The 15444-nt window shown below is 43.4% G+C and overlaps 1 protein-coding gene across 1 annotated transcript in view; it reads right to left on the bottom strand.

Annotated features, from left to right (window-relative positions):
• MAP7D3 (MAP7 domain containing 3) overlaps positions 1-14877 on the bottom strand; it is a gene marked incomplete at its 3' end in the record, with an annotated part of 33052 nt that extends 18175 nt beyond the window's left edge. The window contains exons 1-6 of the mRNA XM_079541998.1: positions 14789-14877; positions 5677-5778; positions 4779-4859; positions 3215-3378; positions 1013-1127; positions 48-80 (exon numbers count right to left, since the gene is read on the bottom strand). Of these exons, the coding sequence (XP_079398124.1) occupies positions 48-80; positions 1013-1127; positions 3215-3378; positions 4779-4859; positions 5677-5778; positions 14789-14876 (583 nt within the window). The 5' untranslated portion in view covers position 14877. The remainder of the gene's footprint in view (positions 1-47; positions 81-1012; positions 1128-3214; positions 3379-4778; positions 4860-5676; positions 5779-14788) is intronic.
• Between the last annotated feature and the right edge of the window lie 567 nt (positions 14878-15444).

The following is a 15444-nucleotide window of genomic DNA, read 5'->3' as shown; positions in this document are numbered from 1 at the left end:
GCAGTGAGCGTAAGACAACAGAAAAAGAACATTTTGGAAATCAATACCACCAGTTTCACCTTCATCTGTGGTCTGTTGCTCTGTGGAAGAAGAAGGTTCATAAGCTTAGTCACAGGGTATAAAAATAAACAACGTAAGGCAGCTAAGATTGGGGAAGCTGGGGATCATAACGATAATTCCTATCGCAAGTACTTTCAAACATGTTATACACAAACACTTGCAAACCAACACTCAAGCTGACAGAAAAAAATGCTACTAAAAACAAAAGCTGAAACACACGGTTCAATTGCAGCAATTCAGAAGGTAGGCTGAAGAGTTTTTGGCTTTATTTTATTCCTGGATAATAACAGATTTTTAAGTTACTTATTCCCCTTCAGCTAGGCAGTACATAAAAGCCTCCCTCCCAATACAATCCTGGTTAGCTGCTTTGATTTCAGAATATTTACAAGCAAAAATAGTTACTTGTGAGAAGCATGCAACAATCTGAGCTTCAGTTAGAAACTGTTAAGATGCATCACTTAATCTAGGACACAACTTGTTCTCCAGGAAGCTCAGACACTGCCCACTGCACCTCCTTGCCCATTACTGGTCATTCAAATAATCAGTTGGTATTCTAAAATGGTTAATGTGTTCAAAATGTTTTAGATAGAATACTACAGAATGATTTTTTGGGGTCATGTTTATCACCACTCTGAGCATAACATTATACATACTGCAATGGAAGAACTATCGTAGAATTTCAGAATTATTTTAAAATTTTATATTACAATTTGCTTATCTGACGTGTGGGAACTACCAATGCAATGCTGCCAGGTATATATTTGCCAGGCAACTTCCATTTTCCAAAGTCAAAACCAGCTTATATCTCAGCAACACTAATAGGAACCAACTCATGGATCCTGTTATAAAATCCAAGACAGGAAAGGATCCTCAGGTCTCTATGAACAGCACCACACTTGCCTTACACCCACAATATTCTGCAACTAGCTATGCTAGGAAAGGTGCTACTTACCCGTTTTGCTCTCTGAATCTGGAGTTACAGATCCTCCCCATGACCATCTCTTCTGTCGTGTTTCCAGTCGCTGACTCCGTTCCAAGGTACGATGAAGAGCTGCTTCATGTCTCTCCTGTTAACAAACAACACCTCTGTGAAGCTATCTATGTAAGTATAAAGCACAGGTATGCCAGAAGACAAAACGTACAGCAAGATTTACAACTTGTTGCTGGTTTATTTTTTTAAATTTTGTTGCAAAAGCCATCACACAAAAAATGTTAATGGCAATTAATGGTTTCAAAACTGTGAACGTAATTAGGCTGAGCTAAACCACAGATAATCTATTCTACTCTTTACTTAAAATAGCCACCAGATTTCCTATTCAGTAAACAGCACTACTTACTTTCTAAATAAGGATGAAGTCCAAACTGAACAAAAATAATTGCTTATTCTTTAAATTTACATCCTGCAGTTAGTTCTAAGAGGCGCTGAAAATTCTCCAGCATAAAATACCAGGTGTCAGCATGAGGTTATTTGTATTTTCAGAAAACAACACAAAACACAGGCCAAGTACTAACAGATATGGACATTAATACAAATACAGTGAAACCAGAAATAGCAAGATGTGAAGGCAAAACTGCAGAAAACATCCATCAGGTGCAGCACACAGCGATCACTGCTGACAGGACAGAGAACCAAGCACAGCTCTCCTGCCTCCAGGACAGTAAGCGCTTGTGTGGGAATTCCAGCTCTTGTGCATAAAAACAGACTGAACCATGCTGGACCATTTATTCTCCATTAACAGCCAGCTTTCTACACAGGTGTCAACACAGATTTTTGCATGGAAGTCACATCCCAAGCAATCGTTTGAGGCCGTATTTACTGCTGATGCGTTACAGCACAATGCCTGGGGACTCGTTATCAGAAAGCTTCCCCCTCCTGAGGACAGAAGACTTTCACCTTCTTTCAACGTCATTTCACAACAGATTGTCACAGTCACTGTGTGATGCAAAGCAAGCTTAGAAGGAAGGATACTCTCTATACACAGAAAAAGATAAATGTAAAAGGGTTTTCCTTGCCAAACCACCTCGCCCTTATGTAACCTTTCTGTAACCTGCAGATTATATTTCCATGAGGTATCTGCTATGCAGTAATTCCTGAAAGTCACAGTAAAAGTTTTGCTTTATGAAAAAATCATTTATCAACTCAAAATATCAATGCAATCAGTTGCACAACTGTACAGAATAATTGAGTAATTGTTTGAAGACAGGTGTCTCAACCCTAGCCATGCCTAATTGTCTTCAAATCTGGCTGAGACAGAGAATACTTATTTTTCCAGTGCCTGTGATTGTGCTTCCTCTGCATTATCTAAAGGTGATTAACTAAATAAGACTTGGCTAAAGTATCCAACAAGAATGTGGCAGACTGCATATTTTCTGATGCCCTTCTATCTGCTGAATTACAAGTGTAGATGAGATCTTGCTGACAAACACTGCCTTAAGATAGTTTCTTTAAAAGCAATTATTTTCTAATGTCAGAGTCCAAATGTCAAGATCTGTTTTCACTTTTTAGTTGAAAAAGAGGCTTACAGATCAACTGTAAAGATCACTATCTCCTTACCTGCCAGATGTATAACTGTGCATAACCATCATTTCCCAGGGAGCAAGTACAAGACAAGGTTAACCCAAACAAACACTCATCAGCTAGTCCTGCCATCGCTTATCACCATGCCTATTTAAAACACACCCACCATCTTCTAAATGTCATGAGTAAATGTACTGTAGGCTTAAAGCATACCTCATGAAGCATAATGCATGTTATATGCTTAAAGCAGTTGCTTGAAGAGACAATACTGCACTGGGCTGTGGTCAAGGCCCACCCCAAACATTTCTGCTTATTCTTCAAAAATGTAAACTATTCCATGAAGTTCAAATGGAATATCAATCTGAACACACCCAGAAGCTGATTACAGAGAATGAAACACCAGACAAAAAAGGTAATAAAACCAACCAAACACACACCCCAATTCCTAGAACAGTGTAACAACAGCTGGACTCTCAGAAGACACCCAGCCAGGCTTACACCCTATTTATCAATGACCCACTGCAAGTTCTCACAGCTGGCTTACAAAAGCATTGTGTGTGTGTTATGCTTTTATTGCTGACACATTGCTTCTGGCAATTGACCCTTTCATAACTAAAGAACTTCAAAGCATAATACCTTTTCCTCTTCTATTTTTTGTTTTCTCTTTTCTTCTACAGCTGCCCTCCGTTGTTCGTCTTTTTGCTTTTGTTCTTTTAGCTTTCTCTGCCTTTCTTCTAACTGTTTTTCATACTGGAGTTTTGCTTTTCTCTCCTTTTCGAGGATTTGTGACTCTTTGGCAGCTGAAAAGAAAAAATTGAAATCAAACTTAATTATTCATTGATATGACAGTATAGATTACAGGCAAAAGATTACCAAGTAAATCTATCACCAGGGAAAATTATCAACCCTTAAAGTTAAAACTTACACCGAGATTAGCTAGTAGTGCTGGATGACGCTGCACATGATGACAGAGATACCTTTAATTCTGTCCACAGGATGGCAATGAATTTGAACTCTTTCTGCCATTACACTTCACAGTCCAGACAGGAAAGTCAGGATATGTATATAACCTATATTATACACACACCTTTCTCACCATCATAATAGTGAAATCTTAGTAAGCAACTGAGTATCAAAGGGTGGAATTTTTGTATTTTGCAATTCTCTCCCATTTTTTTTAAATAAGATGTAACAGAAAGATGTAAAGCACTGAGTAACAAGATAGGAAAACCCTGCAGATATACTGCATCTGAGATCAAAATCATATTGCTATTCTCCACAGCTGTGTAGTTTAGCAGGAAGCTTCAGCTCCCTGGACAAAAAGCCAGCAGTTGAATACGCAGCAAAGGTATTTGCTTTGGCTAGACAGATGAAATGAGCCAAGAAACAAGATAATTACATTAACAATGCATTTGTACTATCTACATACAAGGCTCCCAAACTACTTCTAGATTTACATATGTCCTGCTCCTATTTTCTCTCTGTTCCCACTCCTATGTGTGTCTGCACATATGTTAAGCAACACAGAAATGCAGGCCAGGAAAAGATTGCTCTTCAGCAGCTGGGAGACTAAGAGTAAGGACTGCAGGCCACACTGGGAACCCTTTATCTCTTGCTGCATGTATATAAACTGAGATTCACATCTAAAGCAATATAAAGTTGGGTGAAAGTTTTACACTTTAATTCTCAATTCTTAGCTGAGATAAAGCAGATTCTGCTGTCACTTCAATCCAGGAATCTTTTCAGTGTTCTAGGAAACAAGAAAAGCAGTGTTCAAAGCAATCAAGCCATTCCACTAGCTATATTCTTTTTGGTTTTCTCTGAATCGGTGTTTCCCAAACCTCCCTGTTCAGGTAGTGGTTCTAAGCTAAGGGTTATTATTTCAGAAGTGTTTTTGTTAACACTGTGGCAGCACTGTGGCACTGAAGGCAGCAAATTTTGCTTGGTGGTCTCCAGAAAACTGAATGTCAGAAATGACATACAGCTTCAAGAAGCCACAAATCTCTGGAATATTTTCCTCTCAACTCTAATACTTCTCCTTTCAGGTTCACTGATGGTCAATGAAACAATACCATGGGCAGATTGTTGTCTGTCCCCAGCAAGCTGAAAAATAAGTGACTGAACAAAGAGTAAGAGAATAAGCTATTATGTTATCACAAAGATTTTCAGAAATTATATGTAAGGTTGTACATGAAAATACCGTTTTGCTTTTCCCTCTCCTCTCTGCGCTCCCTGGCCAGTCTTTGCCTTTCTTCTGTTCTTAGAGTGGAACCATCTATCACTGTCAAAAGAAAAATTGAAAACATGTAATTGTCAGTTATTTTGAACACTGAAATCTAAAGATTCTGAGCCTTTCCAACTGAAAGGTTTATAGGACATTCTCAGAGAGAAACTCACCAGCAAAGCACTGCTCACTTTATACAGAGATCACAGTGCTCAAATGGAAAATTCAGAAGAAGCTGAATACCCTCCTTTTCCCTCTTTCCATTCCCTTACTCCAGACGATCCTATATTTTTAATGAGTGCAGCAGAAAGGATGCAGCAGATTAAAAGGCCACTGTGTACAGTCAATAGAAGGCCTGAACAGACATCAGACGTGCTGTAACGACATGTGCTTATTCCAAATTCAGCTCTGATCCTTACTCTTGAACGTATTAATTCCTACTATCAAGAAACACAGGAATCTAGGAAAATTCTATCTGGGCATCATGCCAAATTCAAAGTGCTGCAGGACAGCCACTTTGCAGGCTAAGCAGAACCAAGACTGCCCCAGTCTTTGCAGTTACAAACACTTGAATTTGAGCCAGCAGTGAAGTGGTAAGCATCCCAGAACACCGCGAATGGATTCATCTTCATTGTGACACCCTACAGGAACAATAATCAACTTTACCAGTCGAACTCTGAAAGCCATAAACCAAAAGCTGTTACCAGAACCACACCTCCACTGACTGTGACCCATCTAACAAGGGACATCACGCTCTGATCTCCCAAGCAAATGGCATCAAACTTCCCCAAAGGAAGTTTCGTGTTCCTGTTCTCCCCAGTAACTCTCCCTGTGAGCCCAATACTTCACGAAGAATAAGGACCAATAATTATACCTGGTTTAGTCGCTGTTCTTATGTTTATTGAGGTCTGGACTGCAATAGGGCTGACACCACTTTGGCTTCTTCTTTCATCTGCTATGGCTTGGGCTGCAGCAACTGCAGGAAAGAAACATTCCATTTGAAGACAATCTCTAAAACCAAGACTCATTAAATACATAAAATAAACGCATCAAATCCTATTTGAGTTTGCAGATCCTTTTATTAAATTACTAAATTGAGACTGCTGATCTCTTAACCTTTCCAAAGAGATTTTGGAGGTAGCGCAGCTTTTACTTTTAAGAGGAGCAGAGACAAAAGCTTATGCTTTAGAATGTGTAGGAAAAACAGTTTCAAGAAAAATCTAACTTATTTAATAGTGAATTTTCATCAGGGAAAAATATTTAGTAGAGTCACGAGTCCGACTTAGTAAGAATTCTTTCCCATCACTCACATATTGGCAGGCTGAAACAGATATATGGCAGACTGCTGGCAGTGGTAGAGTAATATTCTGATGAGACCCAAGCAGGGAAAGGTTTCTGAGCATCTTTCATTATTTCATGACGCAAAACAGAAAGAGGGCCAGCGGTATAAAGTGAGCTATTAAGGAATGCTTACAGTGTACAACTGAAATTGGGTCCTCAAAAACAAATTTTAATTATAAGTTAGACTCCAAAATTCGCCTTACTGTGCATTACCAAGGTGTATACAGAGGACTGCAGGGCTACAGCTCCCAGTTAATCACACAGAAATAAAATGCCAGCTGTATCAGTTTCACCAAATAACAAAAGCCATTTGGAAGTCAGGGAGACTTTTTGCTGTATCACTTTTCGCAGATTTGCTTTATTTCAGTATCCAGCTTTCATGTTGTCCCCGCTCAGGGTACGAAGGTGAAGCGCTGCAGCAAAAGCCCTGACACCAGTAAAACAGTAGATGGTGATAGGGTAGATAGCAATAGGACGGTGGGGAATGGTTTTAAATTAGAAGAAGGAAGATATAGATTAGATGTCAGGGGCAAATTTTTCACTGAGAGGGCGATGAGGTGCTGGAACAGACTGCCCAGAGAGGTTGTGGATGCTCCGTCCCTGGAGGTATTGAGGCCAGGTTGGCTGTGGCCATGGGCAGCATCATCTAGTGCTTCATCTAGAGGCTGGCAGCCCTGCCTGTAGCACGGGATTGAACCTGATGATCCCTGAGGTCCCTTTCAGTATGAGCCATTCTACAATTCTAGTGACACGTTGCCATCATCATCGCAGAATCCACGAAAGTAACCACAATTTAAACCGTAACATGAAGAATGAATAGTAGGATTTGGTGTTAGTAATAAATAAAAACCAAAACTTTGCCAAGGATCTCAGGCTTTCCTTCTTTAATAGGGGAATACAGACAGGAAGGGAGGAAGGAAGAGCCTCTTTCCCTTCATGTATTGCCATGACAACTTGTTCTGCCACAGTAATAATCCCTCCTAAGGTCACGGCCAAGAACAATCACCTCCAAGTGTTTAATCCCATGTGATGTCAGCGATAAATGCTGATTACAATGCTTATTCAGCAACTCTAAATTGTCACCTGCAGCTGTTGCCATGTCTTGAATTCATTTTCCATTGCAGCCCCAAACAAAGTCTTCCTCAATTGCACCCAATGCATCTCTGAGGCTGTTTCTAGCAACCAAGTTCTAGAGACAACCAACACAGGGATTTTATTGTACTCCCCAAAACTTTAAACATGCAAATTTCTATATGAAAGCTGCAGGAAGAAGCACGTTGTAATTTAAGGAGGTATAAAATTCATCTTACTTCATCTGCAGAAGTATTTTATTAACAGAAGTCTTGATGAACAAAGCAGCCATTATGGATTGTGTATTTTTAGATGTGATTAAGTTTATTCATTAAAAAAATGAAACACAAACACTTGGATGGTATTTATGATTAGAAGGCACCTTTTAAAAATGTGTCATATCTACAAGGCAATCAGTTCATCTTAAAAATATAATTCAGGTTGCAGAAATCACCGGAGATTCTATAGAACAGGAAAGTGGGTTGCAGAAACAGCCTGCAAAGGACACAGAGGAAAAGACAGGCCTAGAAATACTCAGCCAAAGCATTCCGTGTGTCAGTTACAGTGTTTGTTATGCAGGGCAGCATCCTGTATGACTGAAAGCAAGCACAGCGCCCAGACCCGGTGTTACCCATGGCCACGTGTGCAGCCCCCTGCCCACCCTGCAGCCCCACTCACAGCACGGTGCCACTTCCCTCACTCATGAGGTTTCCAATATGCCCTGAGCAGACTGCTGCTAAAAATACAGCTTGGTTTCTATTTCTGTCCTTGCACCGGGTTAACACTCCTGGCTGCTGCTGCAGCTCTGAAGGCCACACGGGGTACTGCTGTTCTTAGCACACCTCGCTGGTGCCTGCACTGCCTCTGCATTCACACGGATCTCCTCTAAGTTAAGCAGCATTATAAGTCTAAATACATATCCAAAAGTTTAAAGCAGGCACCAAGAAGCCAATAAGCAAGGCACAGAGCGGAATGAATGCGGATTTTCTCAGCAAACATCTCTGATTTTACGGTGGACCGTGTCAATCTGCAAGATGCCACTGCTGTCCTGTAGGGACTCTCACCATAGAATGGCTTAGGTTGGCAGGGACCTTAAAAATCACCGAGTTCCAACCTTTCCTACATCCTAGAGATCCTTTTCAGAACCACTCCTCAGATCCCAATTCCACTCATGGTTTCCCCAAACGCTTTCAGGAACACAGGAGGAAGTTTGGATTCAAGGCTGAGATTTCTGTGCATTTCCCTTTAAGCTGATTTCCACTCATTAATTAACACAGGTTAAGACAAACAGACACAAACCCATACACTGAGCAGTTTACACAACTGGGTTGTGCTTTTACACAATTCTTCTACTCTTTTTACTCTTCAGCACGGGGACACAACCTCTCAGTAAAACAGGGGCAGAGCAGCCCCCTCTCCAAGCTAAACTCATGTCCCCAATTCCATCCCACCTGGGGCTGCAGGGACACGGCTCCTCCGGCAGCAGCTGGCAGGCAGATGGCCCTCTGTCCTGCCTGGGCAGCCAGCAGATGGGAAGGAAGCTCACAGATCTCCCAAAAACATCACTGCTGTCTCTCAGCCTCAGCAGAACAGAGAGCTGCTGGATGTTCTGCCCTTATTCCACCTGCAGCCTTTCTTTTTATATTTATTCCCTACGTGGGATATCTATTTTATGACCTTCGTGTGCTTGTCTACCCCCACATTTGTCATTGCAGTATTTAAGCCTATTTCTAAACCTAATTCACTGCTACAATCTGGTTTTCTTGTCAATGCTCAAGGCAGCTTAGGATGACCTCTTTGGTTCATCACCAGTACTGATCCCACTGCAAAACTGCTTGACATAACTGCCTTGCAGCTTGTGAGTTAGCAGCTCGAAAAGAAAACAAGTAAATGTTTGAGACGCATCTGCAAGAATGTAAGTTTTTACTTATCCTTAAAAGATCCATGCTCAGATCATGAGCCGGAAACACGACAAAAATCCCCACATCTAACAAAACACTACTTATTTCCTATAAGGAAATCTAAAAAGCTATGGCTGAAGCAATCTCAAGGACACACTCCCATGTTCATGCAGCCCCAGCAAGGCACCAGGAAGGCTGCTGGTGCATTTGTGGGCTGATCTCTCTATGTGTTTCCCTAAAAGAAAATACAACCTAAACTGAACGCGAATGAAAGCTCAAGACAAGGAATCAAAATTTGCTGTTACAACAATTGGCAGCCACCTACAAAAGCTTTCTGTGGTCAGAGGTGCTACAGCATTGTCTGAAAACAGCACCAGCTGAGCAGCATCCTTTGTTCCAATGCTGCTGATACACACTGAACGTACCTCCTACAGAGAATCCTGCTATCTCTCATGTTGTTATTCTAACCTTACTCACAGTGCTCAGCCCAGAGCAATGCTTCTAAATAACGGGGAAAGCACCTGCCTGCACAAGGCTTAAAGAGGAAGAAGAGATGTCACCAACTCCAGCCATGGTGAGACGCTCCATGCACATAGAGGATTTGCACAGGGCTGACAAGCCACGTCCACCACGTGCTCTGGAGAACAGACCAGGCTCTGCAGCCTGGGGTTCACTGCTGGCCAGGTACACTGGTGCTCACCACTTGAAAGAAGTGAAACTGAGTCATGGCAGACAGTCTATTCTCAGTTGGGAAATGCTTCTCCAGTTCACACAATCCCCACTCTCTGCAAGGTTTAACGTGACTTCAATCACTGCCCTGCTCTACCTGGCATTAGTTATTAATCTGTTTATTGCACTGTGCTTACCAAGCTGATTTGCTCAGTGACCTTTCTTTAGACCTGACACTTCCTACATAAAGGACACAGAAGCATTACAATCCCACCTGCACTTTGCAGCAAGCAGCCATGCACTGCTGTTGGTTCCTTGCTGTCTAGACACAGAGACCATTATGTTTCTCAGTGAAAGAGCTGGGCACTAAAATATTTGTGCTCTCAGTAAAATTCTCCAGCAGAACACATTACAGTCACATTTTGGATGTAAAGAGTATTTCAGCACAAAGCTTCTGTGGGTGGGCAACTACAAACTCCACTTGCTTGCTGTTAAACAAACAAGAAAAGAAAAGCTTTCATCCACCTGGAGTGATTGCTATTAAAGAGCTTTTAGATACAGCTTTAATGCTAATGGCATCAGCTATGACTGGAGATCTCTCGTGAGCCTCCATAAGCGTAGCAGAAATCCCTGTTTACCTATCATTGCAGAGAGGAAATTCCAATATCCTAATATTCTAATACACCTAAATGAAATGAAGTAATATAATAATAAGTCCTTGCATGGTTCCAAGTGGATTCACTGTGAAAAGAAAGGATTACACAATAAGTTACATGCTTATATATAGGCGTATGCAAGCCTGACAGAACAAGAGATAGGTTTAACACAGAAGAAAAATAAGTTTTTACATATATTTTATGATTCCTTTCCTTCACACTGCCTTCACTTCTCCTATCCTCTACTTCCCTCTGCCCTGAGCAGCCTGGTTGCTTTTGCTCACTTGAAGCACTTCCTTGCAGATAAATGCTTCTGCTCTCCTGTTTGGTGCCTGCCCACTGCCTAACTCTCCTAGGCAGATATAACTCTCACAGCAGATGAAGCTATTCACAGCCACTGCAGCACCCCTGCTCCCTCCAAAGATTCAGGTCAGTGCATTTAAACAGCAGAGGGTGTCAGTGAATTAACAGCCAGTTCATAAAGCTCATAAAGTTTTAAAATACTGCTCATAAAGCAATATTTTAGAAGTTCCCTGTGAATTACGAAGGCAGAAAAACACTATGAGGAAAGAAGAGCTATTCTGAACACTGCCAGTGGTACCAAGCTAACTACCAGCATCCCCAACGGTTTTAATTATCTGACAGGCACACATGAACACATCAAAAGCATATCATGAGTTAAGGACTACCTGGCTGTAAGAGACATAATTAGGAGCTAAACAGTTCTAATTCATTTGTGGTAGATCAGGCATTTGAAGTCCCGAGTTTGTTGCTGAAGTACAGCAAGTCAGCTGATACATCATGTTCAGAAAGTCATTACAACTGCATGCTCAGAACTTTCTTTGTCATCCTTTCACAACAGGACTACAGGCACTTTTAATAACTGAAAATTAATAACGGAGTATCAGTAATTTAAATGATCTTATTTCAAATGTGCCTAAAGAAAAAGCAGTCCTTAATTCTAGTCACATTTTAAGGCTGTGTACTCAGGGACAGCAGAAACCACAGCATCTATTTCACCATTACAGCTGTGATCCTTGCAAGTCATTGTTTGTGTAACACTTTTATCTAAATGGAAGCATGGAATTCAAATGTATCTTTTGCAACGTTAACGCACCAAGCACGTACAGAATGGAATGCTGTTTCCCAAAGTATTTTGTATGTGCCTATGTTTTTAAGATTTTTTTTTTTTTTTTTAAACTTCACAGAAAGGAGGATTTCATGTTTTTAATGTTTTGAGACATTTGAATAGTTCAAAAGTTTTGGACTGCAGACTGAGCCATCTGTACAGATTCCACCAAGACAGACAACAACCGAATGCTGAAGATGCTCTTCCCTGTAGCATCACAATGCCATTGGGAACCAATTTCCTTGCCTTACAGTTTTGAAAACCACCTTTAAGTCACAACTACTCCATAAAATCCAAAAGCTCTTGAGGATCTACATCTGAAAGCTTATTCTTTCTCTCTTCCAACATGAAGCTCTGATGATCAGCCCATCACTCGTCTGATGGGTGCTGCTGGGTCCCAAAGCAGTACCTCTGGGTGCCAACCAGTGATCTGTTCACTAACACCTGCTGTGGAACTCTGCCAAAGAGTCCTCCAGTACTGCCATAGCTGTTGCTATGAGTTCTGTGCACTGAAGACACATTGTCTATTACCTGGAGACAACTCTACATGTGTTCCTTTCTATTTGCTTGAGGAAGTAATTACCACTGTTTGTTTTTCTCTAAAAATTCTCTCAGTGCTAATTCTGTATGTATGTATTTAATATTAAAAAAAAAAAAAAAAAAAATCACCAGGAGCTGTGTTCCAGGTAAGGACAAAGCCATAGAATCACTCAGGCAGGGAGAAACAACCCATCAGACTGACTGGAGCTGCTCTTGCAGCAAACAACTTATGACCAAACTGGGCTTGGCCACAAAGGCAATGGGAATTACATCTCTGCTTAGGTTTGTAGGAAGGACAACTGGAGAAAGGCACTTTGTTTTTGTTCCAAGTCCTGAGACAGGATTCCCAAGAGACTGAGTAGGTCTAGGAAGTGAAAGAGCATTTTAATATACTAAATATGTATGTTTTGAACCACCTGCATTATGGTGACTCAGCACACAAGTGACATCCTAGCAGCTGAGCTGCCAAGCTCTGGCGAAAGCAAACACTTCTTCCCCATCACAGATACTGCAAATGACAAGATGAGAGATCTCAGGATTCCACTGAAAATGAAGATAAAACAATAAAATACATCTAGGCTACATCAGCTTAAATGATGACCTGCACCACTCACAAAAACCTCACCTACCTGGTAAGCCACAGGTAACTGGCCATCTCCCTTTTTCCAATCTTTACAAGCTCAGTGCTTATGCTGTTAGAATCTGAGCAAACTTCCTCTTTGTCCCTGATGAATAACAATAGCTTGCATCATAAGAACGGGGTAACAAAGTGCCATTTATGGGCTGCTTTTTCATCGTATGTAATCGCTATTCTATATATACTAATGGAAGCTGCCTGCTCATGCATCACTGGCTGCAATGCTACCGAGCTTCTAGCTGTAGAAGCAAACTCTGTTTTTTGTCATCTACCAAAATGAAATAAGACTGGACAGATGTAAAGAGGAAGAAAACTGTTGCAGGGGAATTGTAGCACTGATACTGCAAGAGTGACTCGGCCTGCAGAACCTTAATTACAGCTGAGACCCTAACAGGAAGAAACACCTTTCCCTTAAGTGAATACTAGCATGAATTTCAAGAGATAACTCATACAAAGCATACATCCTTTTTGTCCTGTCTGGGAGCCACAGTTTCTGAGCAAGGCACTGCCTATTTGTCTTTATTGGTCTTAGACATGAAATGCCCAACCAGAAGTTCACAGGCAAAGGTCTGAGGGTACATCTGTTTGTACAGACATTTGTTCTCCAGACGACACAGCCAAGTACACAACTTCCCACAGAACAGCAGGGGCTGGCTGGAAGTGTTATGGTAAGCTGCTCACAACCCTGCAAAAGAGTAGCAAACACAACGGCAATTATCTTGCAAATTCCATTGTCAGACACTGGATTGTGAGGACTATTTCTAAACATTCTGCTCTCCCTAGATAGCGAGGGAGAAATCAGGGGTGGCACTGCAGCAGCATATGCTCACAGCAGCACTGCTTCGGCTCACATTAGCACTGACTTCATCTTCCAGCACTAAGTGGTACAAATGCATTCTGTGTAAGCTGAGGTTTAGGCTCTGGTTCAATGACTCCTATATTCCCCTCAGGGGAGAAAATAAATAAATCGAAGTCTATTCTTTCTAGGACCTAGTGAGGGGTTTTTATTTTTTAAACATGATGGGCACATTATAACATGTGCATGTGTATCTAAAGAACCTGGTTAAAGAACATCTCACCTCTGGCTTTGGGACTAAACCTGGCCATGACAGCTGTCAGCAGACACGAGTATCCTCTTCTTGAGGACTTGTGCAGAAATGCAGCACGAGAGCACAATGCTGCAGACCCAGCAGGGAGGATACGGGTGAAGCAGACACAGCCTGTGCAATGAGGGGCACCATTTCTGTCTGGCTGTTACCTCGCTCAAGCACCAGGCTTACCTTGTCTTAATTTCAACAGAGAAATAAAAAGAGTAATTAGGCAACGTTCCTGACAAAGAACACGGGGAAGAAGAATGGAGCACCTGGGACCTTTTGCCAGCACTCTTCTTTATGTCATTGCACAGACACAGCACAAACACTATGGGAGGCTGTCACAGTAGTCCTTGCACAGAGCCCATGTTAGTTTAGATCAAACCAAGACATCAAAATGCACGATACCCTTTTTAAAAAATCGCTGTGAGGGATTATTCACCCTTTATAATTGCTCACACACGAAGCTGTGCGTGCAGCAGTGCTACGGAACCGTGCTTGGCACACGCATCGAGCACGTCGCAAAGTAGTTATTTGGGATCTTAAAAATAAATAGGCACGTGAAAACGGGAGGACACAACCAGAGCAGCGCAGGGTACCTTCAGCCAGCACACAAAGGAGGGGAGAAAGAAAGAAGCAACAGAAAGTATTATCGCATCTCTGATTAGCAATGCCACATCCTGTCCCCTCCTCCGGCACTTCGGAGGGGTCCCAAGGCGCACCGCCAGGACCAAGGCGCTGCAGGAGCTGCAAACCGAGGGACGTCCGAGCAACGGGCGGTGCACGCACCGCACCGCACCGCACCGCACGGCCGGAGCCCCGGGGCGGCCCGGCCCGGTAGGGCGGGAGCGGCTCCCCGGCCTCTGCCCCGCACAAAGCCCGCGCTGCGGCCCCGCTCCGTACCCTCAGGCCGCCCGAGCCCGCCCCCGAACCCCCTCCCTCCCCTCTCACCCATCTGCTCCCGCAGCCCCTTCAAGGAGGAGGAGGAAGAGGAGGAAGAGCAGGAGGGGGGGGGCGCGCCTCCGCCACCCTCCGCCATCTTCAGCGCCGCCGGGACGCGCAACTCCGCCGGCCGGGCTGAAGGGGGACGCGGGAGCGCAGTGCGCACGCTCCGCACCGCCCGGCAGCGCCGCCGCGGGGGTGGGCAGCGCCGGGCGGGGAGGGGCCGGGCGGGGTGGGCCGGGCTGTGGCGGCTGCTCGGCGCCGTCCCCTCGCGGACCGCGCTCACCGGGGCACCGTGGCGGCGGGCGGGGCTTCTCCCCGCAGCCTCGAGTGATGGGGGAGCGCGCGCGGAAATGGACGGCGGAGCCCGACGCCGCGGGTAGAAATGGCCGCTCGCCTCCGCCGCGGGATGGCCGGGAGCGGGGACGCCGCGCCGCGTGGTCCTGCTATTAACTGTGGTGAATTGCCCTCGAAGAGCGAGTTCTGAAAGAGGGAAGCCCGGCCAGATGTCCGCGATAAGGAGATGTTAAAATGTTTTGTCTATGAACTCGCTTGTCCCACGGAGGGGAACCAGTGGGTTTTCAGGCTGTGCCCTCCGAGCCGTGGTATCGGCTTGGGGGGATGGATGGCAGGCAGGTGGCTGAGCGAAGTCACCTGGCTGTAAA

The sequence above is a fragment of the Tetrao urogallus genome, assembly GCF_951394365.1.
Source record: "Tetrao urogallus genome assembly, chromosome: 13".
Classification (NCBI taxonomy): domain Eukaryota; kingdom Metazoa; phylum Chordata; class Aves; order Galliformes; family Phasianidae; genus Tetrao; species Tetrao urogallus.
Note: the sequence above shows the minus strand (reverse complement) of the source record. Positions and strands in the feature narration are given on the sequence as shown.